General features: G+C 42.1%; 1 protein-coding gene across 15 annotated transcripts in view; it reads left to right on the forward strand.

The window, feature by feature from the left end:
* Nucleotides 1-2,535: 2,535 nt before the first annotated feature.
* Nucleotides 2,536-26,521, forward strand: part of rap1gapa (RAP1 GTPase activating protein a) — a 79,433-nt gene continuing 55,447 nt past the window's right edge. For 3 of the 15 annotated variants that reach the window (XM_028993908.1, XM_028993899.1, XM_028993901.1), the window contains exon 1: nucleotides 21,616-21,775. In XM_028993908.1, the coding sequence (XP_028849741.1) occupies nucleotides 21,648-21,775 (128 nt within the window). In that variant the 5' untranslated portion in view covers nucleotides 21,616-21,647. Of the gene's footprint in view, nucleotides 2,659-4,676; nucleotides 4,870-21,583; nucleotides 21,776-26,521 lie in introns of those variants that run through there. The other 12 variants (XM_028993898.1, XM_028993905.1, XM_028993912.1 and 9 more) reach the window with 9 other exon arrangements.

Genomic DNA, 26,521 nt, shown 5'->3' on the forward strand with positions numbered 1-26,521 from the left:
ATCTGCAGCAGGAGATGTAGCCCGGCCTTTAATAATACAGGCTATCAGAGCGGCTTAAAGAGACATATATCACACTGTGGTGTGTGTGTGGGTGTGTGGACAGCGGAGGACACGCTATTCCACTTTCATTTTTCACGTCCAAAACAATGCTGGGGATAAAATAGGGTACGACTCGTCTGTAAATGAATATTTCATCATGCCGCTGTGATGTCTGTGTCCCCACAGCATGGGCTCACACAGACAGTTGTGCTATGAAATATGTATAACTGTATATATGTAACCGCGGCAGTAGCAGCGGCAGCGTTTTCTTTCAGAGACAAGAACTGGCAGGGGTTTTCTGGGAAGAGCCCGTCTCGCCAAACCAAGTATAATTACGCCAAGAGCCAGTCTACCTCCACAGGGAGATTTGTATTCTAAAGTGCAGCTCCTCGTCTCGGAACAGAATGGAGCTTCTATCTATCTATCTATCTATCTATCTATCTATCTATCTATCTATCTATCTATCTATCTATCTATCTATCTATCTATCTATCTATCTATCTATCTATCTATCTATCTGTCACTTGTGATACACAGCAGCACAGCACACGGTGCACACAGTGAAATTTGTCCTCTGCATTCAATCTAAAAAGAGCACCTACCACTTTGAATTAAATAAAAATTAGCTGGTTATTGCAGATCAGACGAAACACGCTGACCCGTCCCTTTTCAGAGCCTTTCATTAGGTGAAATCATAATACATGGCTGCAAGCGCCGCTCTCACCGTGCCCAATATTCAATTAGCGGCCTCACGGGGCAAGCCGGGGCCCATGACCTTCTTTTTCCAGCAATTTTGCCACAGCTCACTGTATGCTTGCGGCAACCCGAGGGTAACATCATTCTTAACCGCGACAGACTGCTGAATTGCCTCGCCTATAAAACAGGAGAAGTGCCGTTTGGCTGCTTCATCAGCATTCGTCAGAGTCCGTGGGCTTCCTCCGGATTGAAAGATTTGCGGACAGACAGCAAGTTTGGTCTTTTGATCTCAGAGCTGTTATGTCAGAGTGGAGTTGCTAAGATGTCTGTCGAGATGTGGAGTGAATTAATGAAGCAGGACTGAAGCAGTGGTGGAGCAACCTCAGAAAAGATCCACGCTGGATCAGGTGTCCAAACCCCACTCCTTCCAGCATTCAGGCTCAACACTAATCACGATGCGACCAAATCAGGTCCTTCCATATAATCTGCAGAGCAATCTGTTGCATGGCTTTGTCATTCATAATTCGCACAAAATGTTTGATTGATTTGAAGTTCTGAAACCTGGAAATGTATTACTCCAAAAGAGCAATAAACAGTCCATAAAGAGAACCTAGCGGAATGGAAGGAGAAGGGACACTTGTAACACGTTGACAAAGGAGGGTTTATACTGTCCAGAATGAGGATGCAGGTTGCTGGAGAGCTGTCAGTCATGTTTGTCCTGTAAAACCTGAAGAAAAGCAAGTCCTTGCTCTGAAACGTCTTTTGCACAAACCCAGTTCCCTCAAACAGTAGAAGGTATTCATTGGCTCCCCCGTCTCGTCCCGTCATCTGAATGCAGCTCCTTGGCTGCTTTTAATGATCACGTGCCTGAACTTCCACTGTGAAGAACAAATCAATATTTGAATTCATTTCATTCGACTCCATCCCAAATGCACTTCAGTCTACTCTTTATTTTCACCGTCCCCACACGCTGCTCCCTGGGCGCCTGTCACTGCTGCCCAATGCTCACCAAGGGTGATGGTTTAAAGCAGAGGACACTTCTCACTGTGTGCACCATGTGCTGTGCTGTGCTGTCACTTTCAATAATCCCAACTTGATTTCGCATTAATATTATTTGATAGGGGCAGTGGTGGCCTAGTGGTTAAGGTAGCAGTACAGTAATCAGAAGGTTGTGGTTCGAATCCAGAGCCGCCAAGCACCGTCCCCACACACTGCTCACCAAGGGTGATGGTTTATATATATATATATATATATATATATATATATATATATAGATATATATATATATATATATAGATATATATATATATATATATATATATTATATATATATATATATATATATATATATATATATATATCTATATATATATCTATATATATCTATATATATATATATATATATATATATATATATATATATATATTAGAAGAAAGTGAAGTGATTGTCACATGTGATACACAGCAGCACAGCACACGGTGCACACAGTGAAATTTGTCCTCTGCATTTATCCCATCACCCTGAGTGAGCAGTGGGCAACCATGACAGGCGCCCGGGGAGCAGTGTGTGGGGAAGGTGCTTTGCTCAGTGGCACCTCGGCGGGTCGGGATTCGAACCGGCAACCTTCTGATTACGGGGCCGCTTCCTTAACCGCTAGGCCACCACTGCCCCACTATTATATTATATTATATTATATTATATTATATTATATTATATTATATTATATTATATTATATTATGTTAGAGTAGGAGGGGTCACGGCTCCTCTCTTAGAGGCGGATCTGACGGGCGGCGTTCAGTCGCGCGCTCGCTCGGAGACGGAACGCGCGCGCCGCACCGGCTCCTCGCGCTCGGGCTCCGGAAGCGGCGGCTCGGTCTCTTCTGCTCGGTCCGGACGTCGGAGACCCCGCTCTTTACGATAGGTGAGAAGTTTACTTGTTATGATGGTCGCTCATTGTCTTCCGAACCATCGCTTGTCCGCGTCATGAGATGTTTAATACGTCGAAGTTATAAAAACGCGGTAGTACCGTGATGCCGCCGCTCGGTGTTTGTGGGTGACGGACGAGAATAAACGACGCCGGGTCCACCTGCACCTCAGCATGGCGACATATTCAAGCGGCGTCTGTTTCTCACCACAATTATTTCCTCTTAACAGCTCAAATGGAGTTTTTCAGCATGAATGGATAAAAACGCAAAGTTGTAGCCAGAGTCCAAACACACACACACACACACACACACACACACACACACACACACACACACACACACACACACACAGGCACAAATACAGCATTCAAAGTAGATGCATTAAACGGTTAACGACCTAACTAATAACTACTTATAACCTACTATATATCTACCAACACCTTATAACACATAACTAATAAAGACTACTAACTCACGTTCTATAACCACCTACTAGTGCCAGAGCTCACACACACACACACACACACACACACACACACATCACCTACTCACACATTCACACCTATGGGCGATTCAGAGTACATGCATTTGCATGGTGGGAGGAAACTGGAGAACCCGGAGGAAACCCGGACCAATACAAGGAGAGCATGTAAACTCTTGCACACATACAAGGATGTGCTGGGGTTTTCAGTCACTTCGGGTTAAAAGGGCATGTCTCTTTCAGCCTATACATAAAGGAATTGACCATTCCAAATATTCAGCTCTACAATAACCTATAGGGGTAGAGAACCAGTAAATATTGTGACTCATGATAAAGTTGGAGGAAAAAAAAGTTTCAGAAACTATTAATGAGAGATTATCAGAGGATTGTTATCAGACGACGGGCATAGTTCAGTATATTCTCTCTGTCTGCCTCTCTCTTGTCAGCATGTCTGTTTGAAGCTTTGATTAATATTCCTCTCGTCTCAGCAGCAGGACAGGGATCAGAGGCGATCCTTGACGCGGGACAGATTATAAAAGTGCTTTCATTCACCTCTGAAATGCCACCGGGAGGCAGCTCTTCAGAATGAGCAGAGGATATCGATATCAGTTCGATCTGTTTCACAAGCTGCCAACACAACACAACACAACACGCGTCTATGGATATTCACTTTTTTAAAAAGTATTTACGCGTTTTTATATATTTATATATACATTTTTATACTTTCTGGTGCAGGGGTTTGCTTCATTTCCTATTAGATGAACCTTTTTTGCTATATAATGGCATACTGTGCAAATGTTGTATGAAACTGTCACGGGTGGGCTGGACATGGCATGAAGGAGGATGCATTCGCACGATTTCACGCGACAGGGGTTTAATACAGACTACACACGAGACAAGGCAACATTAACACGCACAATGACCCGATGAAACTCCGGTCGGAACTCCGGATCCGGAGTAACCCCTGCTGGTCCGGGTCATGACAGAAACCAATGTTCCACTAAGATAAAATAAAGACACAACAACATGGATTGATCCAAATCATTTATTGTCAAATTTCCTTATTTTCATTAAGCGATGACATTATGCGTATAAAGAGAGAGCCTCTCTGTTATCCTATTGTTGAGATGCAATATTGTTCTCCATCTGTAGACTTTTGCTAGTAGGAGATCATTCATCAGTTTACAGAGTTACACCCAGATCTCGCAGCCGATCTGTAGATATCAAAAGTAATCCAATCAAATTATCATTATTATTTGTGTTCGACACTCTTGAATAGTCCCATCCGGCAAATGTTTTTACTGGCACATGAAAGACGTTTAGTACACTGTAGGTGGAAGTGTATTTATTACTGTGTGAGGCAGCTGCCCTATTTATAAATCCCCGTAAAAAGTAACTTGTGGCGTGAAGTCACCATTCCCTGCAGAGGACAAATGGCGTTGGTATTTTTCAGCAGTGTGCTCACACACTATAAATAATAGTGCCTTTGTGCAGCTGAAATTGCAAGATGTGCGCATGTGGGTTGACCGGGAGAAAGTAAAATTGCTTTTGACAAGGGCAGAGACTTTTGTTCTCCTTTTTTGTCGATCGTTCCGGCTGACTGCATGGGACCCGGGCTGAATTCAGCGTGTTTTTCGAGGAGCTGAAGATGTGCGGATGCCGAACCTCCGAGGGGATGTAACGGAGAATTCAGCCGTCGATGAGCGATGATCTGCGAATCTGCAGGGTGAGGGCCACTCTGCGCGGTGAAGCCCGTTTTCATCTCTCTTGTTGTGGTGGTGCTGGTGGTGTGTGTTGGAGACGAGGAGATGTATTATGAATTTGGGGTTATGTAACAGAAAGACTTGGAGAGTCGCGGACTTCTGTCAGGAGCAATAAAACGTCACCTCCGGCTACCCAGGGCCTGTCCCCTGCCCCGCCTCTCCGGCAGGATTACAAGGGCCCACTGCGCTGAGGGTCCAGGCACACTTTAGACTGAATCCGCAGGGCGGCGTCCCGTGTCTTTTCTAATGAAACATAACCGCTCCCGACAGCAGGCAGGACGACCCGCCTTTCTGCTGACTTAAACTGGATTACCACGCGCAGACGTACGCGCTTTCATGCGTGCTCTCTCCTGCATGACCTGTGCTCCCAACTCAAGGTTAAAGCATCAGGCTGACTGACGGATATACTGTGTATGTAGCATGGACGTATTCGTGAACGTGCGTGTGATACCTGCTGCTTGGTCTGTACAGCTGAGAGAAGGCCAGCTCAGTCGGGGATCACGCTGTGTTATTTCAGGGTGAACGATAGCCACGTCCACGGCAGGCTTTAGCTGCGGGGTTCTTTCCAGCGCGGATTAAACCGTCCCGCGGAAGTTGGCTCTGTAAAAGACAGAAGGGCTGCCTGCCTCACATCTCGTCTGAGGATGAGGGATCTTGATCTGGCTTTGTGAGAAATGATGAATAAATCATCACTGCGAGTGAACAGTGGTTATTTAGGTCAGGGGGAAAAAATGTGTTTTCAAAGAGAGGGATTTTTGACTCCGGTCCAGTGATAGATGGTTATCGGGTTTCCGGATTTCAGGAACTCAACCCTCCACAATATATTCAACTACATATTCCCATGCTAATCTAATCTATCACACTCTTATGCTGTACACAACCGTAACTACACTGTGTACACAATACCTTCAGTGATGCAGTCTACACTTACTAGAGCTATTTGTTTAACATAAAACATTTTAAAGTGAAAATAACGTAACACAATTCAGGTAGCTGCATTTTGTTGTCTTCCTGACCGGACACAATCCCTAGATGTTTTGGGGCTGATTGAAATGCTGCATGCTTTGCATGTTGATTTGCATTGTTTTCAAATGCAGACATATGACTGCCGAGGCGCGGGACTGACATGGGTGCAAGTCAGACTGGACCACATGGAGATATTTAAATACACACAGGACCATGTGACTTGCAGCTCACAAATCTTTGGGGGTCTTCAGAAGAAATTGTGATTTAATTCATTGCAAAATGTGTGAGAAATTCTTAATTTTTTTCTAATGTATTTGCTTTATTTACTTGTTTACTGAAACACACATTAGTTCAACAAATTAAATCAGCCACAAAAGACGACCATTACTGTAATGTATTAAACTTCTAGCACACACAGTGCATCCGGAAAGTATTCATAGCACTTTTCACTTTTTCCATATTTTGTTATGTTACTGTCTTATTCCAAAATTGATTAAATACATTTTTCCTTCAGAATTCTACACACAACAACGTAAAAAACTTGAGGTTTTCGCAAATAAAAAAAAAGAAGAAGAGAAATCACATAAACATAACTATTCACAGCCTTTGCCATGAAGCTCAAAATTGAGCTCAGGAGCCTTCTATTTGCCCTCATCATTCTTGAGATGTTTCTGCATCTTAATTGGAGTCCACCAGTGGAAAAAACAGTTGATTGGACATGATTAAGAAAAGCACACACTGTCTATATAAAGTCCCACAGTTGACAGTTCATGTCAGAAAGACTTAGGGCGGAACCAGATTTGTTTAGTTGTTTCTATCTGGTCCGGTTAGAGTGTGACACCTAATGAGCCACGCTTATTTTTCACATGTAAATGTGTGCGTTCATGACTGAAAGTAAGTGCTGATGAGCGTTGTTCATGCTCATGTGTTCGATTGTTTATCCTTTCACACTGTTTTATATGCAGAGAGAGAGTTTGTAATGTTTGGGAATTATTTAATACTTATGCTAATTTCCGCCTGCTATTAGCGCTAAGCTAACGGGGTTCAATAATGTTCCTGTTTGTTTTAGCTGCCTGTATTTATATTCTAGGGAATATGTTCTAGTGCTGGTTAGCTGCTTATGTAGGACTGTATTGTCTGTTTCATGTTAGATTAGTGTAAGCAGTGTTATTAATCAGTGTTGTGTATCATATGTTCTGTGGAGTGTTTGCTTATGTATGCTTTCTCTGTTTCTTGTAGACCACACACACACACACACATACTTCGTTAATAAATAAGATAATTGATAAGCTGGCCTCCAGGCTCCTGATTCTCTGACCGGAATCAGATCCGATTGTCGCTTCACCAGTGTAACACGTCGTGGGAGTGGAATCTACACGACAGTTCATGTCAGAGCACAAACCAAGCATGAAGTTAAAGGGATTGTCTGTAGACCTTCGAGACAGGATTGTCTCAAAGCACAAATCTGGGGAAGGTTACATAAAAATCTCTGCTGCTTTGAAGGTTCCAGTGGCCTCCATCATCCATAAGTGGAAGGAGTTCAAAACCACCAGGACATGTCCTAGAACTATCCAGCCACTTAAACTGAGTGAGTTCCTTTGTCAAGGAGGTGAACAAGAACCCGATGGTCACAAGATCCAGAGGTTCTCTGAGGACAGAGACAACCATCTCTGCATCAATTCACCAATCAGGCCTGTATGGTAGAGTGGCCAGAAGGAAGGCACTTCTCAGTAAAAGGCACATGGCAGTTTGCCAAAAGGCAAATGTTTGAAAGGATCCAGGCATCGGCCATCACCAGCAATTCCACCCTTACAGTGAAGCCTGGTGGTGGCAGCATCATGCTCTGGGATGCGTTTCAGTTGCAGGAACTGGGAGACGAGTCAGGATAGAGGGAAAGAGGACTACAGCAATGGACAGAGACATCCTGGATGAAAACTTGCTCCGGAGCACTCTTGAACTGGGCGATGGTTTTGGGGCGATGGTTCATCTCTCAGCAGGACAACGATGCTAAGCACACAGCCACGATATGAAACGAGTTGCTTCATGGCAAACCATGTGAATGTCCTTGAGTGGCCCAGCCAAACTTGAATCAGATCGAACATCTCTGGAGAGATCTTAAAATGGCTGCACAACGCTTCCCATCCAACCTGATGGAGCTTGAGAGGTGTTGTAAAGAGGAATGGGAGAATGGATTATTCATATCTACAGTGAATAATTATGCATAATAACAGACACAGGCACACTTTAACCCCACTATTTCAAAATCTTCCATTATACCCCCGAACAACACAGTCAACATGACTGCCATATGTCAACATCAGTTATATTTTTATGTGATTTATCATGTTTGCATTTCATTCAAATTTTCAGTGCACTTGTTTACACGTGTTTTGTCCAGTAGGACAGATGATATAGGCCGCCAAATGCTGTGTTTATAGGGCCGTGGTGAGAAATGGTGTGGAACACTGGGATGACCGATGAGTTCTGTTCATGAGAAACTGGTTGAAGGACCATGCAGGTTTAGAGGTTGAGGCACAAGGTGATCCCACATTAGACTTTGTCAGTGTGGGATTGAGGGTTCAGTGGCATCTCCCTGGGTGCTCTCTGCCTGGGGCTGTAGGCACTAATTGACTTCTGTCTTAGTCCAGTGGGAGTCTGCGCAGCTGCTAAAGACCTTGAGGGAGGGATTTTTAAGCATGGCCACTCCACTCTGTGCAGAGAAGATTTTGTTTGATATTAATAAGGTTCCCAGTGGTGGGCTGTAAGCCTGTCCCTTATGAGCACACAACCAGTCCACTAGGTGGCAATCACTTTACATTTACATTTATAGCATTTATAAGACGCCCTTAACCAATCAGTATTTACAGGGACAGTCCCCCCTGGAGCAACTTAGGGTTAAGTGTCTTGCTCAGGGACACAATCATAGTAAGTGGGATTTGAACCTGGGTCTTCTGGATCATAGGCGAGTGTGTTACCCACTAGGCTACTACCACCCCTTTAGTGCACTACTTACAGGACACACAGCCAGAACAAAGCACACGTGTGGCTTCTTAACTCTGGGAATAATTCGATTTCCTCTGCCCTGAGTGTCATTAGCTCCCCTGAAAGAAGTTTGTCTCTCATTTGTTGTCCTGCGATGTTGAAAACTGGGCTGCATTCCATCTGATGGCTGCTGTCCTCATTGAGACGTCCTTCCGTACGTTAGACAGGATAAGATTAGCATCTCTGGCCTCTGATGAGTTGCATTATGCTCCTCTTCTGCCCTGTGTTCCACTGCTGTTCCTTTGGGTGTCCTGTAGCAATGTTAGCACAATTCTGAGGTCACCTCTGATTAAATGCACGTTCTCAAGGTGATGGAATGCATTTTGCTATTTTGGTGGTGTTTTCTGGGTTGTTTAACTCCTGGGTGAGAGTTTCCTCAGGTTGACCAGATGCACGTTGTTCAAAGGTGATCATGTTGAGGTCATATGGAGCACCCACATTTCATCTCATCATCACTTTTTCACAGCATTTGTAGATTGATTGCTATTGTAACACCTTGTTCCTGCTGTAAAAATGGGCACATTTGGCATATAATGCATGTTTAATGTCATGAAGTAATGATTGGACCAGGAATGTGTGACAGTCTTGGCTGCTATGAGGCTCGAGAGAGAGAGAGAGAGAGAGAGAGAGAGAGAAAAACCTTCTGTTTTCTGCTTTCAGTCTCTTCTCCCGTTTCCTGACTCTGTTTGCCACACATTTACAGCAGCGTCCCTTAATATGTAGTAGGATTGGTCAACGGCGGATGAAGGTTTCTGTAATTAAAGAAACACTGACAACCAGCGCATGTCTGCTTTCGGAGAATATTTTATTTTATATGCCCTCAATCATGAAATCAATATGATGGCTTGTCATGATTATCCGAGGTGAAGCCCTCTTTCATTACAACTGGATTGTCTCTCTGCACTGATTGCTCGGTCTGCACTGTCATGCTTAATTTCTATACAGATTGTCCATATTTATATGTTAATGTTTTATTTATTAAATGACACTGCTATCCTAATCTGTATCAGGTAAAACCTAAATACATGACCTAAATATATTAAATGTCATGTCCACGGGCTGATGGGGAAGGAAGCGCAAAGACGGGACATTGGGGCAAACGGGATTTATTGAAAACCAAAAAAGGAAAAACATCACAAGGGCCAAAACAAACAGAAAAAACGAACAGAAAAAAAAAACGCAGGCGTGTACCGATTGCCAGGTACATTATGCAGAACATGCATAAAGTACGTCACAGAGTCCACTTCAATGTCGCAGCTTTGGTCTGCTGGCTGCGTTCCGGTTTTATGGAGTCCCGATCCATTAAGCCCAATTGGACCCCGGTGCAATGAATCAGGACTCCATAATCAGGTGCATGTGCACCTGCTGTGACAGCCCCAAATGTACAGTAGATTCCAGCTTTCATGCGACCCCAACCTGGATAATAGATTTGGAGCATGTGGATATGGATCAAATCCATACACCAAACATGTTTAGAGGGTTAGAGGTTGTCCTGAGGCATGGCACTTTGTTCTCCAGAACAATGCAGACAAGAGCAGCTGACATAAAAATAGAATTCTGTGATCCCTCAGTTATTTTCAGTAGGAAGAAATGAATGCAGTCAGAAGAACTGATTGTCAGCACGATGGCAGTCTTTATGAGTCATTCTTTGTTCAGTTTTGTTGTTCTCTGAAGCTGTTGGTAACACCTTGGGGCTACTTTCTGCTTATTGGATGGAGATTTGACACTGATGTTGCCTCATGATGTCTTCTCTTTTTTTCATCAGGTCAGTCATCAGGATCCCTATACTTGTAGAAGAAAGACAATTGTGCCTTTAACTGGTGCATTTTTGACCAGAAGACTTATCATTTTATAATTAAATGTATAATTTTAGACATTGGTTTCTATAATAAAATGCTCACAAACTATGCAGCTGCATTTAACATATCAGTCCAAAGCTTTTGTGTTCTTTCTTCGAGTCTTGAGGAAAGTGTAGTCACTCAAGACTGAATTTCATTTTTCCTGAAGGGCCATTGTTCTTGTAATTGTAGGTATTGTGGCCCGTTGGATGCTTCAGCCTGCAACTTTGTAAAAGTGAGGGTTGTTCTGAGGTTGTTGTAAGTGAAACACTCAAGATTATGTGGCCTATTATCAAGGTGCTACTCTAGGTATGTTCAGAGATGGTTGAACCAACTAGCTGAGCTGTGTCTCGATTTCAAACAGCACCACTATGAGTAGGGCTCAGTTTTTATTCAGGTGTCCATGTGCATTGTAGACTACAGGCTGCTTTTATCAGAACAACCTTCATCCAGATCAGTAAAGTCATTATAGCATATGAATAATGATGGTGGCATGGTGGGTATCAAGGTGGCCTCAAACTTTCAAGGTTGGGGGTTCCAATCAGGGTGAAGAGATTTTAAATGCTGTTTTGGCATTGGTTTCACACCCCACCGTCCAAAATATGTGCATGCTATGTGAGTTGGTGGCACAAAATTGCCCGTAGGTGTGAAGTCAGGGTGACCTGGGATAGCCTCCAACACCCACAACTGCAGTGCAGATTAAGCAGTTGCCAAAAGTGAGTGAGTGACGTGCTCAAACTATTCGGCATCTTTTAACTAAAGTATTAAAAAAATAATATCCAAATGCTCAAACTACTGGATTACAGACTAGGAAAAAAAGGGATAGGGCTGATTAGCAGAAACCAGTGAAAACAATGGACCTAATCAGGGAGCGGATGAAAAACCTGGAGTCTGTGTTCCACAGTGCAACCTGACATATTGCACGGTGAAATTCAACCATTGTGCCGGGTCAAACAACTGGTATTTTTTTACTGGTGACTGACTGAGTGTTTTTGCAATGCTCAACACTGAACAAGTGCTGGTTTACAAAAGCGCTGTGATACATTCTGTTGGACTGGATCTGACTAGCTTCATTCACATCAGTCCTTGCCTGTAAAGCTGAGATTATTAAAACACGCGTGAGCACACAGGCATTTTTATGAATATGAATATGGCATTGACTTTGTCTATACTTCATGGACATTCAGTTAAAAGTCCTGGAAATTATACTTTAATCCGTGATCACACCTTGTTGTTATATATAATGGCATTTGGTCCCAGCCTGCATATGGGCTGCATCATTGCTTTATCCAGCTTTGTTCTTGCAGTGGGGACAATAATTGCTCGTTTGAATTTAATGTCTCAGATGCAAGAAAACGTAGTTTCACATCAGTCAGAAAGCGGATTTGGTGAGTTAATAACATCCTCCGAAGCACTAATGACAGTTTGTCTGTATCAGACAAGGTGAAAATTGCCATTTCCATTTGCTCGCCAAGCATGCCTTCGAAATCCTTCAGAATTAGGCAGCTCTGTCCTTTATGAAATTTTACTCTGAGAAGTATCACAGTAAAGCTTATGTATCCTGTTTTTTTTCCAGAGACCAATTGCTCTGTCAGCCCACCAGACCTAAATAAAGCCCCCAAATGTGATACAGGCAGTGTGCTATGGAAATTACTCATACATAATTTAAACTGTGGTTTATGCAAGGATGCAGCTTTTCATTTGTGCACACGGCTGTTAGGAAACATTTAAACAGTGAAGCCACACCGTCATTATTTGATAAGTTATATTTATTTTTCAAGCCATCAAAAACGTATTCTGCGGCTGCCATCTGTCCTCACTTGAGCTTTGTCACCGATGGTGCATGAGAGAAGTCTGTTTCATAACCAGACACCAGAATTTCCATAACTTTGCTTATTTAGAACTAATAAAGAAACTTTAACCAAGACTGGTTTAATATCATATAACTTGAGTAACATCCCCAGAGGAAGAGAGTTAGAGCAATCGAGATGTTATTAACTTTAGTGCCATATTTAATATTTCATATTTAAAATCCCTCTAGCTCTTGCCCATCATAGAAACAGTTTCAGTGTAAACCCGTTTTATTTCACCACTTTCCACACTTTTCATTTCTTATTTAATGGCAGCATCAAGATGGTTACATAATGCTGATGTAATGCAGCTCAAGTACTGCAGGAGCTTTTATCTGACTGTCACCATGATGAAGTGCCAATGGCAAGAACGGCTCAGCCAGTTTCATCACTTACCTGATTAAAAATGTGTTTTTTGATTGCAAGAGGATTCTTGAGAATGCTAGTTTGAAAAAGAGTCATCTCATAAAACCCCATTGGGTTTTATACTTGTTTTATAACAATGCAATCAAACATAGATTAGCATGTAGACAGGCTTAATATGAAGGTTTTGTGGAGATGCTGTTTAATCCAAGATATCAGCTGGAAATTGATCTTTACTTCCCTTGCTTCTCAAACTGTGGAACTTGTGGTTTTCTGGTCCCGCTAGTGGTACTGGTCCTAATATTTACAGTTTAAATGTGTCTTATGTGTTTAAATGCAGGTAATTATTCTTAAAATGTTGTGTAGTCACTGTATCACTTGCTGCATTTGGCAGTGGTTGGCATAGTGGGTAAGGAAACGAACCCGTAATCAGAAGGTTGGCCACTGAGGAGCCACTGAGCAAAGTACCGTCCCCATTCACTGCTCTGCGGGGTAATAATATTAACGACAAATTATTTATACAGAGAAAATGTCATCTGATTAATATAAAGTTTCAGTGTAAAATTGATGGCGACTCTGAAGATAAGGAGAAAAGTCAGACTAGGCGTTACCGCAGCTTTTAGGAGATGAGTGAGTGACAGCTGACTCCAACTGACTGGTGGCTTCCAATAGTGACAAACAGAGAGCACTTCATTACGGTGTCACTTACGAAAAAAAGTGCAACTGGAAGGATAATTGACAGCCTGCCATAGAAGCCCCCCCCCCCTCTCTGTCTCTCTTTCTCTTTTTGTGGGTAGTGTCTTCAGATGGGTCAAATGGGGTTGGATGCTTTTTGTGTTTGAGTGGCTGTCTGCCAGTGAAAGTGATTGTTTTTGTCATTGTGGTACACTGCAGCACAGCACACGGTGCACACAACAAAATTGGTGCTCTGCATTTAACCCACCACATTTAGTGAGAAGTGGGCAGCTATGAAAGGCGCCCGGCGAGCAGTGTGTGGGGACGGTACCTTGCTCAAGGGGACCTCAATAGCACCACGGCAGTTCGGGATTTAAACTCGCAACCCTTTGGTTTACAAGTCCACTTCCTTTCCCACTAGGCCATATAACATGTTTTATTAGTCTCTGCTTTCCACAATATTCTTATATCTTAAGCCAGCCAAATCCAGTCACAGGGGTCTATTGACACCCATCCTGTTAACATGAGATTTTTAGGTTTTAGAAATGCGTGGTGCTGTCATTGAGTGACACGACTTCCCCCAGCTGACAGGGAATAGACAGTTTGTCGTTTTTTCCAGTTTAAACTTCCCATCTGTGTGCTGCCGTGACAGTGTTGTGATGAATGTGCATGGAGAGTGTAGTGAATTAGTCTAAAACGCGTGCAGAGCGGGCAGCAGGCCATTTCTTACTGCAGATGGAGAAGAGGACAGGAATATTTTCCTATTAGCTGACAGGAGAGAGCATGGGTATAATCAGTCTACTTGGCATGAAACGATGCAGCACTGCTGCGAGCAGCATATCCCTGCATGCAGGATGAGAAAATTATGCACGTCTGAATTCACATATGGCTCATAATTGAAAATTAAACCGTTTTTTTCTATCTACCTGGGAAGGTTCACTGTTAAATTAACAATCAATGAAAGTCTTTGACTGTTGCTGTGCTACTACATCCTGCTAAGATGACCATATTTAATATATCTAAATCATGAATAGTAGGCCACATTTTCATTTAGGGTTGGACTCACTTCTGTTGCCACTGGTTTAAAAGCTAAATGTGTAGTTATTTTGAGGGAACAGCAAATTTACAGTGTTATACAAGTTGTACACTGACCACTTTACATTGTATCACAGCTAAATGAATATGACATATAAACTATCTATCTAGTATAATTAAAAAAAACATACAATTGTTTGTGCCAACATTTCCGACAAAATATTATATGAATAATGAGTCACTTTTTATAAGGACAGTTATATAAGGGACATCATAACCTGAAATAATTAGATCATCAGCATACATCACATGATTAAAACAATTTGTAAATGAATAGACAACATTTTACATTTACAGTTTACATTTATCAGACTCCTTTATCCAGCACACCTTACAATCAGTAGTTATAGGGACTGGAGACACTCATGTGTCTTGCCCAGGTTTGAACCTGGGACATTGTGATCTTCTGGATTAAAGGCAAGTGTGTTACCCACTAGGCTCCTACCAACCATATACAGATTAAAGAGGACAGGAGACAGTATTCCACTCTGTCCAACCCCATTGGTAACCCCAAAAGACTGGATAGATAATGAATTGCCACATCTTACCTGCATGGTTTGATCGGGATACCAAAAATGCGAGATTCTTATTAGGTATGGGAAACCCTTCACTCATGAAGGTTAATAAATAGTTTCCCATGATTAATGGGATCAAAAGCTTTGGAATATAAACTGTATATATAAGCATATACATATACATAACTGTTGTATTCTGTCTCTTATATTTCAGCTAGCTAGGGATATAGTCTATAGTTGTATGTGATGCTTTACATGTTTTAGTTTAATAACCGGCAGCAATAGAACAGAAAGCATGGAGTCAGGTAACATAGCATTGTCAAGGCCAGGCACTGCTGGGCACCCAGCTGGCACTCTCACTGAGAGTTTATAAGTGGTTTCTTGGTCCAGACTTTTTTTTCATTGCCATCTTCCCAATAGTTTGGCACCCTTCATATGGTCTAATATCCATACCCTCATTATAAACAGCATCCGCAGCTTTTCGATACTATTAAAGATTTCCACACAATGTTTTCCCCATATCTGAGTATTTGCATCTCCAGATACCATATTAATACTAGATGGCAGATGCATATTACATCAATAATTAAGGTTTCGCTGTGTTTCAGAGGGACCAAATGATTGACCTGTATCAAACAAATTAAACATTGATTGCTGAAATTACTTTAATTGGGTTCATACATGTGTTAAGAAAACCTGGAAGAATAGTGGAGCACCACAATTAGCGGAAGTAAGAGCATTTCCACAGCACAATGCAACAAGAATTTATAGAACTGGGCATAAACAGCTTTGTGACCATTAGAGAGCCACCTGTTATTGAGACAAATAAAAAAAAGGCTTCTGTGGCCGTGGAAGCCTTGGTCTAGAGTCAAAGCTTGGACCATTTGGTCCAATCTTGACAGTGCAAGCATGAAACAGTGGAATCTTATAGACATTTAATATTGATTGCATGAGCCACAATATCATCAAGCACCAAGCACACAAATACAAAGTCATGTTGGATGTGTGTAGAACCCAGGCAGTGCATTATTTGGTGTCTGTAAATAGTCCCGCAGTTTATCTGTCCTATCATGTTTCACCATGTCAGCAGAGGGTCTTAAAGTGTAGCTGCTAGAATCTTTTAAGATAAGAAAGCAATTTTTGGAGAAAATGGCTCCTCTTTTGTTGGACGTGTGAGGGAGCGCTGAGAGCGGGAAGGATATGGTTGGTTCTTTGGCCCTGAACAGAGAACCTGGTGGGTTATCTGTTGTTTGATTGATAAGCTTGTCTGCTTTTTGTGTGCTTAATATTAAAGTTTGGTTTGACCTTTTGTGTCTGAAGCCTTCAGTAGAATCTGCCCACATGGGTCATATACATAATTTTATTTTGATGAATTTTTATTTTGATTTATCAGAAAGTCATCATTGTCTGTCAAAATCTTAATGAAAATCTGTGGTTTTGGCTCAGTACAGGACTGAACTGAAACAGAGTAACATTCACTCAAGGCTACAATGTTTTTCCAATAAAAATGTTCTTGAAATTGATCGATTGTGCTATTCACTGCTTTTTATGCCACATTGCTTATTTGTTTTGGCACCCTGCAGTCTCTGGAACTCTCCGTGGTTCTGAAACACACTACCTTTGAATTGCTGGGGGCCAAGAGTCTTTGCTCTCATGGGTCGTTATCGTTTCTTCTACAATATTCGAGAAATGCAGTGTTTATTTGCGCCTAATCCAACTGTTCCTTGAGCATGTAGAACTCTGCATGCAGCCCATTCAAGGTCTGAGTATTAATTAGAGCTCCAGCATATAGGTCAGTCCCCAAAGGGCTTCAGTTCTCAACAAATAAAGTTCCTTTTGTGAATGTAATGGGACTCTGCTGAAATGGATCTCATTAACTGTAATGTGTAGCATTTTGCTTTCCTAAGCTAAATTTCTAGACAGTACAAACATTTTCAATTTGATACTTTCAGTTTAAATTGGTATAGGTAATCCTATTAGCCAACTTAGGTCTACAAAAAAAAAACATCTGCAATTAAATTTGATTGTATCGCTTTAGTAATCATGATACTTGGTGTTATTAGAAGCTGCGGTTTATGAGATGCAGAGCTGTATTTTATCTGTGTTTGATAATGTCACTTGATTTGTTTCTGAAATTTCAATGATATAACATGTGGGAGATGTGCTTTGCCTTATTTAGTGGCATGGAAATATGGCCCACACTCTTCTGTGGCAACTTCTTTGTATGGAAATGACCCTCATAGCATTCTGTTTTTTACCTGAAAGAACAACCATCATCCAAGACACACTCTTCCCCCAGGGGAGATTAGTTATTTTACCCTGATTCCCTGCTGGAACTCATCTGAAACATAACAGTGTTACTCCAAGCCAAACAGCCATACAGAAGAGTCCTGTAGTGTCCTAATGATAACCTGGGGGTCTGTACTTCACCCGGTGGTGTTTGTTCGCTGCTCCACAGCACTGGTCTGCGACAGTGCTAATATCAGACATGTCACCATGAGTACTAATGTTCATTCTGGCCACATCTAGTGCGCCTACAGATAACTTGCCCTGTGGGCTTATAGAGAGAAGTCAGAGAGAAGCTGAAGCCTGTGCTCAACCTGCCATTATTTGGATGTTAGAGTGTCAAGTAAATAAATGGCATTAAACAGGATTTTCACATTTTTATGCAGACTTTTTTTCCCCATTCTTCAAACTAATTTTCTGCGTCATCTCTGCTGCTCTGTATGTGTTTGTGCCTGCATGCGCACAGGTTTCCATGTCAGCGCTCCATGTTTAATTCATATCTGCTATACTGGATGAGCAGATTGTCATGATTTATGCCACAATAAGTCAACCATTCATCCATCTAATCATCCATCCATCTTTTATTTACAGTTTTCTAAAGTAGCTTTTTAAATAGCAATAGCATTCATTTTCTGAACCTGCTTAGCCAGGCCAGCGCTGCAGTCTCAGCACTTGTCAGGTACAAGTCAGGATCATCCTTAGACATGGCATCAGTCCATGACAGGGCAAAAATCCACGCATGATTTTAAATATTCATGGATGTCTGCTTGAAGTACGGCCTGGGGTTAATGATAGGCCGAGTCTGTTTGAATAAGTCTCTGGCAGAGATGCTTCTTTTCAATCATTTCTCTGTTTATATTTGGTCAGGTTAGTTGAACAATGTTTGTGAACAGCATGTGCATGTATTCTGTTCACGGTTAATCCTGTGTACAAGTTTCTGTGTGCAAAGAGTAATTTATTTAGCCTCAGCGCAATTTCTGACTTGATTTGTTAGACTGTGTTGATTATTTCCATTTTTGTTAATTAAATTGTATGTCACCCTGAAATATTGTTTTTACCACACGCTCATCAATATTTCAGAATTTTAATCAGAACAAAATGAGACTGGTTAATAGTCTTTGTAGCCCACGTACTGTGTAAATCTAAGAGTGACTGTACAGCCAATCTTCAGCAGGGGGCGCTGTGCTCCTAAACTCATTCTTCCAATGCATACGAGAGGCTGCGGCTTTAACGCTGCATGTGTAGATAGAAATACCTCTGCAAACAGCTAAAGTTGAAATGCAGTAAATCGTTAGAAGCATCGCTGCTCTAATGCTGGTGTGATGGACGCGTCAGTGTCTGCGATTTTTTGGTGAGTGTGAGTAAGTAGCTTTAATAAACTTTCCTTCATCTGCATCGATTGCGAGGAGTTGTTAGTTCGCAGATTTGCATCCATCAATGTTCCTCCGCAGGCTCTGGGCTGGGGTTGGGAGGCAGGAGTTGGGGGGTGGAGGTCATTAGAGGTGAAAAATATGCTCTCATCGAACAGAGTGGTGTGATGATGTCACGGTTGCCTGCAAACTGCCATACAAGTCAACATATTGATCCAAAGGCAATCGATTAGAAAGTAATTAAAAAACCATACTGATGCTTCTGTCATAAAAGGAGATGATATATGGCAGTAATTCAAAATAGTTACACGATATAATATAACACTTTAAGATAATCCAACAATAATATTAATAATAATAGTTCTTATTGTACAAATGAATCTTTTTTTTTGTACATTGTACAGTGATTGAAATCGAACGATTGTATGTAGTTTAAAAGTAATATTTGTAATATTTTTGTAAAAGTAATATTTAATAAAACTGCCTGACTCAATTTACAAAGCTATGGTGAGACAATTTGTTGATGTTTATGTGTGTACATTGCTTGTACAGTGCCATTTTCTCGAGGAGGGTTATTCCACCTTCATCTTAGATTCTGATCTTAGATCTTTTTGAAATGCACAGTCCAGTCACCACCCTGAAAGCCAATGAAAGGCCACACTGTGCGCAGACACGCAGAGGGCCCTCACACACTTGCGTCTCCGAGTCAATATTGACATTGAGCACAGTCAATTGAGCCAATCAGAGCAGCCCGTAGGCTGAGCAGTGCCCGTACAAGATTAGGCGCTGACTTATTTCTGACGAGTTTTAAGCACGATTTGGCTTTTGGCTTTCACATCCTTCAAATGTTTGATTACCCCCCCCCCCCCCCCAACCTGTCTCTAAATATAGCTCAGCCTAAACCCCAACGTTCAACCGAGCATCTCATAAACGTATGCTGTAGCCAGAGGCAAGGTGTTTATCATGATACTGGCGTTCATTTGAACCCAAAATATAAATATTTTTGTATAATCTACCCCGATTTCCGCAGGGCAGCTGCTGGCTAAGCACGTCCCTTTCATGCTGCTGGATAAACAGCAATGCGGAACGTGTGTCGGTGTTGCCGCTAATTATTTTTTGAATGAGACTCTTTGACTGACTCCTTGACAGATTTACCGCAAGTTTTTTCACAGTGTAGATGAAAGTTCCTAGAGAACATTATGCACTGGAGATTCAGTATAAACTAAAACAAGTGAATGAACAGTGCAATGCAGGGAGATCAGGCTGCTGAAGGTGCCATGTTGGAAACTGCTTGGCCTACTTTTGGTGATGTGGATGATTATTTACATTTACATTCACGGCATTTATCAGACGCCCTTATCCAGAGTGACATACAATCAGTAGTTACAGGGACAGTCCCCCCCTGGAGACACTCAGGGTTAAGTGTCTTGCTCAAGGACACAATGGTAGTAAGTGGGATTTGAACCTGGGTCTTCTGGTTCAAAGTCGAATCTTTTACCCACTAGGCTACTAGGTTCAAATGGAAAACATCAGAAATTAGCAAATTCTGAAAAGTGTCTTAATTTACGGAGTCAGTACTGGGTTGGGACTGAAAGATTTATGGCTTAACTTTTTGAAAGAAATTACAAAATATTTGGGAATATTTTGCTCTCTGGAACCTTTTCTTGCCTTTGTATTGTCATTGCTATTTTGGGCACATTCACCAGGATTCTAAGCGAGAGGACATGGCATCGACATGTGTACGTTTAACCCAAATGCAGTGCCTAATTCCTTCAGAACGACAGCGGGGACGTTTATTAGATCCCGAGTGAAAGTTGGACAGCCCCGTCATCCCTCTGAAGGGGCTTTGGATAATGCTCCCGGAGAGAAGACCAAAGAGAAGGTACCCTGGAACAGGAAGGAAGCGTTCTTTCTGTTTTCATTTGATAAAAAAAAACATTGGCTGGCCACCGGCCAATGACAGGCGGGGCGGATGGCATCAGCAGGCCCGTTGAGAGAAATAGTGACAGGACAAAACCAGCCGGACGAGTTTTGCAGTGTTCCAGTGACACAGGGGGACATTCCTCACAGAAAAATGCTGACTCACTGGGAAGGAAAGTAGCGATAATTTTTTAATAAATTACATTTTATTATTTCTAGATGTAGTTATTTTCAGGAGTACTTCATTCTGTAGTTTCTATCATTCTTAACTTCTCTGTCTATTTTTTAATTGTACTAAACGTTATAAATTAAACATCATTTTGCAGTGTCCTCCCAAGCTGATGCATTTTAATTTCCTTTTTCTGATTTGCAGGACTGTGACAATGGTATCCTAACTAAAATGTATAAATTTTTTAGTACCCCCTGGGGGTTATCTAGTTTCAGGTCAAAGGGACTTCGAGCACTAGAATTTGCTATCAATAACTGGAAATGCCTCAGCTTTCCCACAAAAGCTCATACTCTACCCATGAGGAGAATATCCGATTTCTCATAATCTGGAGTTCTGGGGATGTCTTTAAAGATATTTTCATGGTTTTTCAGGATTTTTTGAGGTGTTTCTGGGGCAAATAAGGATGTAAATATGTGGTCAGACTTACAAATGTACCTTACCCCTCTTCTCCTTTATATTCTGAAGGAGGTGTGATACAGAGAGGTTGGGAGGGAAGTGATCCAGGGGAGGGCATAGAAGGGACACACACTCAGTCCCTCACACACACACACACACACACACAGACCCACACATACACACACAGCAGTCATTCATGCACACCGTCTCCTCGGCGGCCAGACAGGGGCTCTGGTGTGTGGGTCTCAGTGGATGTGACTCTCAGTCCCCATTAGCAGGGATGCCTCAGAGGAAACGGAGCTTCACGTTCGGAGCGTACGGAGGGTAAGACAGCGTGACATTTATCAAATCCTGTCCTCGCACTTCCTGTCAGTGGTGCCTTGACTCTGTGCGAGTGTGGGTGGTGTGTGACTGCGTGGTTAGACTCCAGTAAGCGATTATTGCTGCAGGCGAGTGCTGAACTCCACTTTAAAACTCCAGCTCTGGGCTCCTGTGTTTTGATTGGCTGCGGGACGTTCCATCAGAGAAGCATTAGACCAAACTTCACACGTTTAAAGATGGGTGAATACAGGCTGTTTACTCTCTAAACAGAAGCAGCGATCAGACACAGCAACACTGTCTTTTTTTTTTTTAATTGGAGGGGTCATCTGACCTTGATGCCATTTGCTCCCAGTCAGCGGTGTGTTGTACGTGAGGAATGTGTGTGTGTGTGTGTGTGTCTGTGTTAGGTGATGCTTAAAATTCCTCAGGTTCCCCTAGGCTCCCAGGGCAGCTTTAGTGTCCACTGCAGTCAACAGGTGCTTTCTAGTCAAGGACAAGAGCGCGTGTGGATGCATGTGTGTGTGTTCTCACATGAATCATCCCAATACGTTGAAGGGCTAAAAATACACACTTTATTAGCTTCCCTTTTGGGAAATTCGCGTGTGCTCCTGACGTTTTTTCTCATTTGGAGGTAGACCTGTCCCTTTGACATTTGCAGGATCTTACAGCATCTTATGTGTCCGTAAATGTCACTGGTAACAATTGACTGCTTTTGCCGAACAAGGCCAGATACGTTTGTTCGCAAGATATTGGTATTGACGAAAAAAATCGTACACTCCCTGCAGCTTCCCTGCTAATCAAGTATGCGGCTACAGAACCAGTCGACCCATTTCTCTGGAGATGCTGGAGAAACAAAGAGTTAATGGCAGCTGAAGAGCTGTCGATGCTGTTCTTGCTGGGTCAGTAAAGACAGTATGTAACACCGAGACATTTAACTCCTTCAAGGGACACTTCTTGTCTTGATAAAGAAGCAGTCTAAGTAGAAAGTTGCATGCTTATTCTTTAAAGGAAAATTGTGCCTCAAAATGTCATGAGTATGTGTAAGTGTTGAGTTAGATCAATTCCGATTCCATCATTCCATCGCTGGACCAATAATTGTCTTGGAGCATTATGAGGACGTACACTGAACATTTAGCAGTGTTCTAGGAAGTTCTTTGTTAGTGTGCCAGGTGACGGATGAGCTGATAGTTCATCTTTTCTTTGCTTGTCTCTGGTCTCACGAACAGTTAATTGACTGAATTCAGCCCTCAGTGAGGTCAGTCTTTGTCCTGCTCCTGAAAATAACTCTCCATTCTGCACCTGATTCAGGCTGGAGAGGCCAACTGCTGCTGCCTTTTGTGTGCAGCCTGGCCGCTGTGGACCTCAGAAACAGTCGAGTGCAAAAGCTCTTTGCTGTTTGAAAACTGGAGCAGCCGGTCGACAGGTTTTTTGGAAGTCAGCAGATTGTGTTTTGCTACACATTATAAAGGCTTTTAAAAGTCCCACTCTGAATGCACCAAACACTGATTCAGCTCTTCAGCTGGAACATTTTGTTTTTGTTCCTCACATGTTCTTGTCTTCAGGGCTGAATAAAATGATGATTCACACATTCATTTTGTGACCTATTTGAATACTATTACCATCGTGACCTAAATCCCTTAGTGGACTAGATACTAATTACACAATGGACAGTAATCTGCTGTATTTGAACCCAAATGCTGTCCAATGTCTGTCAGTCTGTCATGTTCACTCTTTGTTCCTGTCAACAAATGTTGTGCGTTGCTGTGTTCCGCAGATTCATTTCACTGTATTGTGAATACCCACAAATTATTTCAATAAAATGCTGTTTCATGATTATGAATACCACATCAATTTGAATGTTGCGCATAGTGTGATAATTCTTCTGAAAATTACCCAATCCTATAAATAAATCCCATTAATATCACAGAAATGTAGCCATGTTTCCTCTGTACTTGTGCCTGTAAAATGGAATTCACTACATTGAACAGGCGTCTCTGTGGAGTGGTTCACAGGTACACATTACCATATCTTTACTCATGTTTGATTTGCTGAAAAGAGAAAAAGAAACATTTAGCAGCTACTTTTCTATTCCACTAATGATTTAGTTTACATTTCAAAGGGTTTCATCTGACAGCGCAGCAAGAGCCCTTAAGGACCTGAAAGCTTTCAAGTGCTTCTTCACGCTGTGGCTAAACCAACACCACTGGACACTTACACAATCTCCAGACTGGGACACTAGCAGAATCCACCTTCATATACAAAGTTACGTTTATTTGCTACTCACACGGCCTCGGCAAAAACTGAAGTACATGGCATTTACTCTACGAGTAATAACATTTTAATTGAATATAAAAGTTCGAACACGTATGCTTATGGGGAAATATAAGCTATTTACTTTATCACTGTAATGTCTCATGAATATCTGGTCATAAATGAAAAAGGAGACATTTTTCTGTTCTATGTTGTTGAGTCTGCAACTGTCCATGTTGTCTGCCTGACAGCTCAGCAGTTTGCCCTCTAGTAAGCGAGAACTATAGTCTGAAAGAAAGTATTCATGACTTTACATGCAAAGTCTCTGCATAACTGATCTTAAGAATAATATGAGACTGAAATATTTACTGTGATTTACTTTAAATCCCTATTTTTGTGTGTAATTATGATACTGCTCCTTTAAACAGAATATTTAATAGTCTAATTGAGAAGTGTAAAGTATCCACATTCGGCAGAGTAGTACCCTTATTTGCTACACAAATGTTCTGTGGTTCATCTACTCAGGGGCATTAGGTGCTGGAGCCTGTCCCAGCAATCTGAAAAAAAATCCCTGTACAGGACCCCCAAATCCTGGCTCTAACCAAATCCTGTTTCCCAGCTCTGCAGACTTTGTGTGTGTGTTGTCCTTGAACACCATAACTGTGGAGTGTCAGTTTATGCTTTGTTTGACTGTTTTTATTGTGTAGAAAGCTCCTACCAATCTTATATAGAATTTTTTTTCTGCCCGACAAACTTACATGCTATTCTCTTACCGGCCTGGAAATGAAGTGAGAATACACACACTGATGTGGAATGTGACCACTGATTTATTGGTGCCTGTCTCCTGCTGGGTAAATGGAGGGTGTGCATAGCAGAACATGGGCGATCGTTCGCGGCCTTGTGTATCGCACGACAGGTGCAGGGCGGGGCATGAGTTCGTTTTCAGCAGCGCCCTAGTTCACGTTGCGTAACCCGATGCAAGCACCCCGTGTGTCGGCGTTTGAACGTTTACGCACACAGGCCTGCGTGATGAAGCTCCAGGGGCTGCAGCAGGGGGTGGGGGGGTGGGTACTGCTGTGCCGGACCGCGAAAGACATTACAGAGACCCGCTGTATTTATGCATCAATACGCACATTCAGATTATTTCAGTCAAAGGCTGCTTTCAGTCACTGTACTGCAGAGACAACTCTTGCCATGGATGGAATGTCCGTTTTTGCGAACATTGTTTTCTGATGAGCACAGTACGTGAAGAAGAAAGGGCATCTGTGTCGCCCACGACGAAGCCTGCCAGTTATTCTCTGCGGTTTGCGTCAACCCCTGTGTCTTTTGGAGGCGGTGCTGCTGGCTTCTTTTGACAGTGTTCTTGCTCCTGGTTGGCGAGTTGTACACGTTTGGCTTCTGGATCCCTGTCAGTCATTTCATTTCAAAACAGAACACTTCAAAAGATGAATATAGCAAGGGCTGTGCAATTCTGAAATGGGACTAAACTAAAACTGAAACTAAGAACTAAACCATAAGTGTTCAATTTAAGTACAAAGTAGAAATGACAGTGGGGGGGATATTGATAGCACTATAAAATACAGAGTGTGACCACCACATGAATAAGTGGAATTATGAGCAAAGAAAATGAAGGGGAACTGAGGAGGAGGGGTGGAGGCAGGACCTTGAGCTAAGTGTTGTCAGATCGGGTGAATCAATCACAGTTAGTATTAAAACCTCCTCCAAATAAAACCCACATCATGACCGGATGATACTCATGGTCCCAAAGATCCCAATAATTTGTCTTTGTTTCAGTTGTCCAAACTGAGGACAACTGTGTGCGTAAGAGCTGTCAGTCATCACTGTACTACATCACTATAATCATCATTCATTTTAAACTTAGTTTATTAAAATTCTTTCACATTAAAATTCACTATCTGGTTGTCAGAAACAACAATGCTCAATCACAAAGGGCTGGATGGGGGCAGCTATTTCCTGCTCTCCAAGATACAGATCAGATGCCCTTATACATAGTGACTTACAGTCAGTAGTGCCAGGGACAGTCCTCCTGGAGACACTCAGGGTTAAGTGTTTTGCTCAGGGACACAACGGGAGTAAGTGGGGTTTGAACCCATCACTTTGTGGCACCAATAGGATATTAACAATTGTAATACTATTATTCTTGTGGCTCTAGTTGGAGCTTGAATGCACTAAAACTGGCATGGTTGGGTTACATTTTTTTCTTAACGTTTCTTTTGTGTGTTGTGGTTTAAAGATGTGAAGCAGTATTGAAACTGCAAGCTTCTTCTCTGGAGTCGCCAACAGTGTGTTGCTGGAAAGCCTCCATTTGGATGCCTTCATCTGTGTGCTGGTGCTGCACTTGTAGGCATTCTTTTTGATGGGTCGGTATTGAACTGAAAACAGTGTTAAGTTGTTAGACACGTCACATTTTCCTGAGAGCTTCCCAAACTCTGACTTTGAGCTCCAGCTTGCTGCCATGGAAACCAAGTTTCCCCTGTA

This window comes from Denticeps clupeoides, chromosome 10 (genome assembly GCF_900700375.1).
Source record: "Denticeps clupeoides chromosome 10, fDenClu1.1, whole genome shotgun sequence".
NCBI lineage: Eukaryota > Metazoa > Chordata > Actinopteri > Clupeiformes > Denticipitidae > Denticeps > Denticeps clupeoides.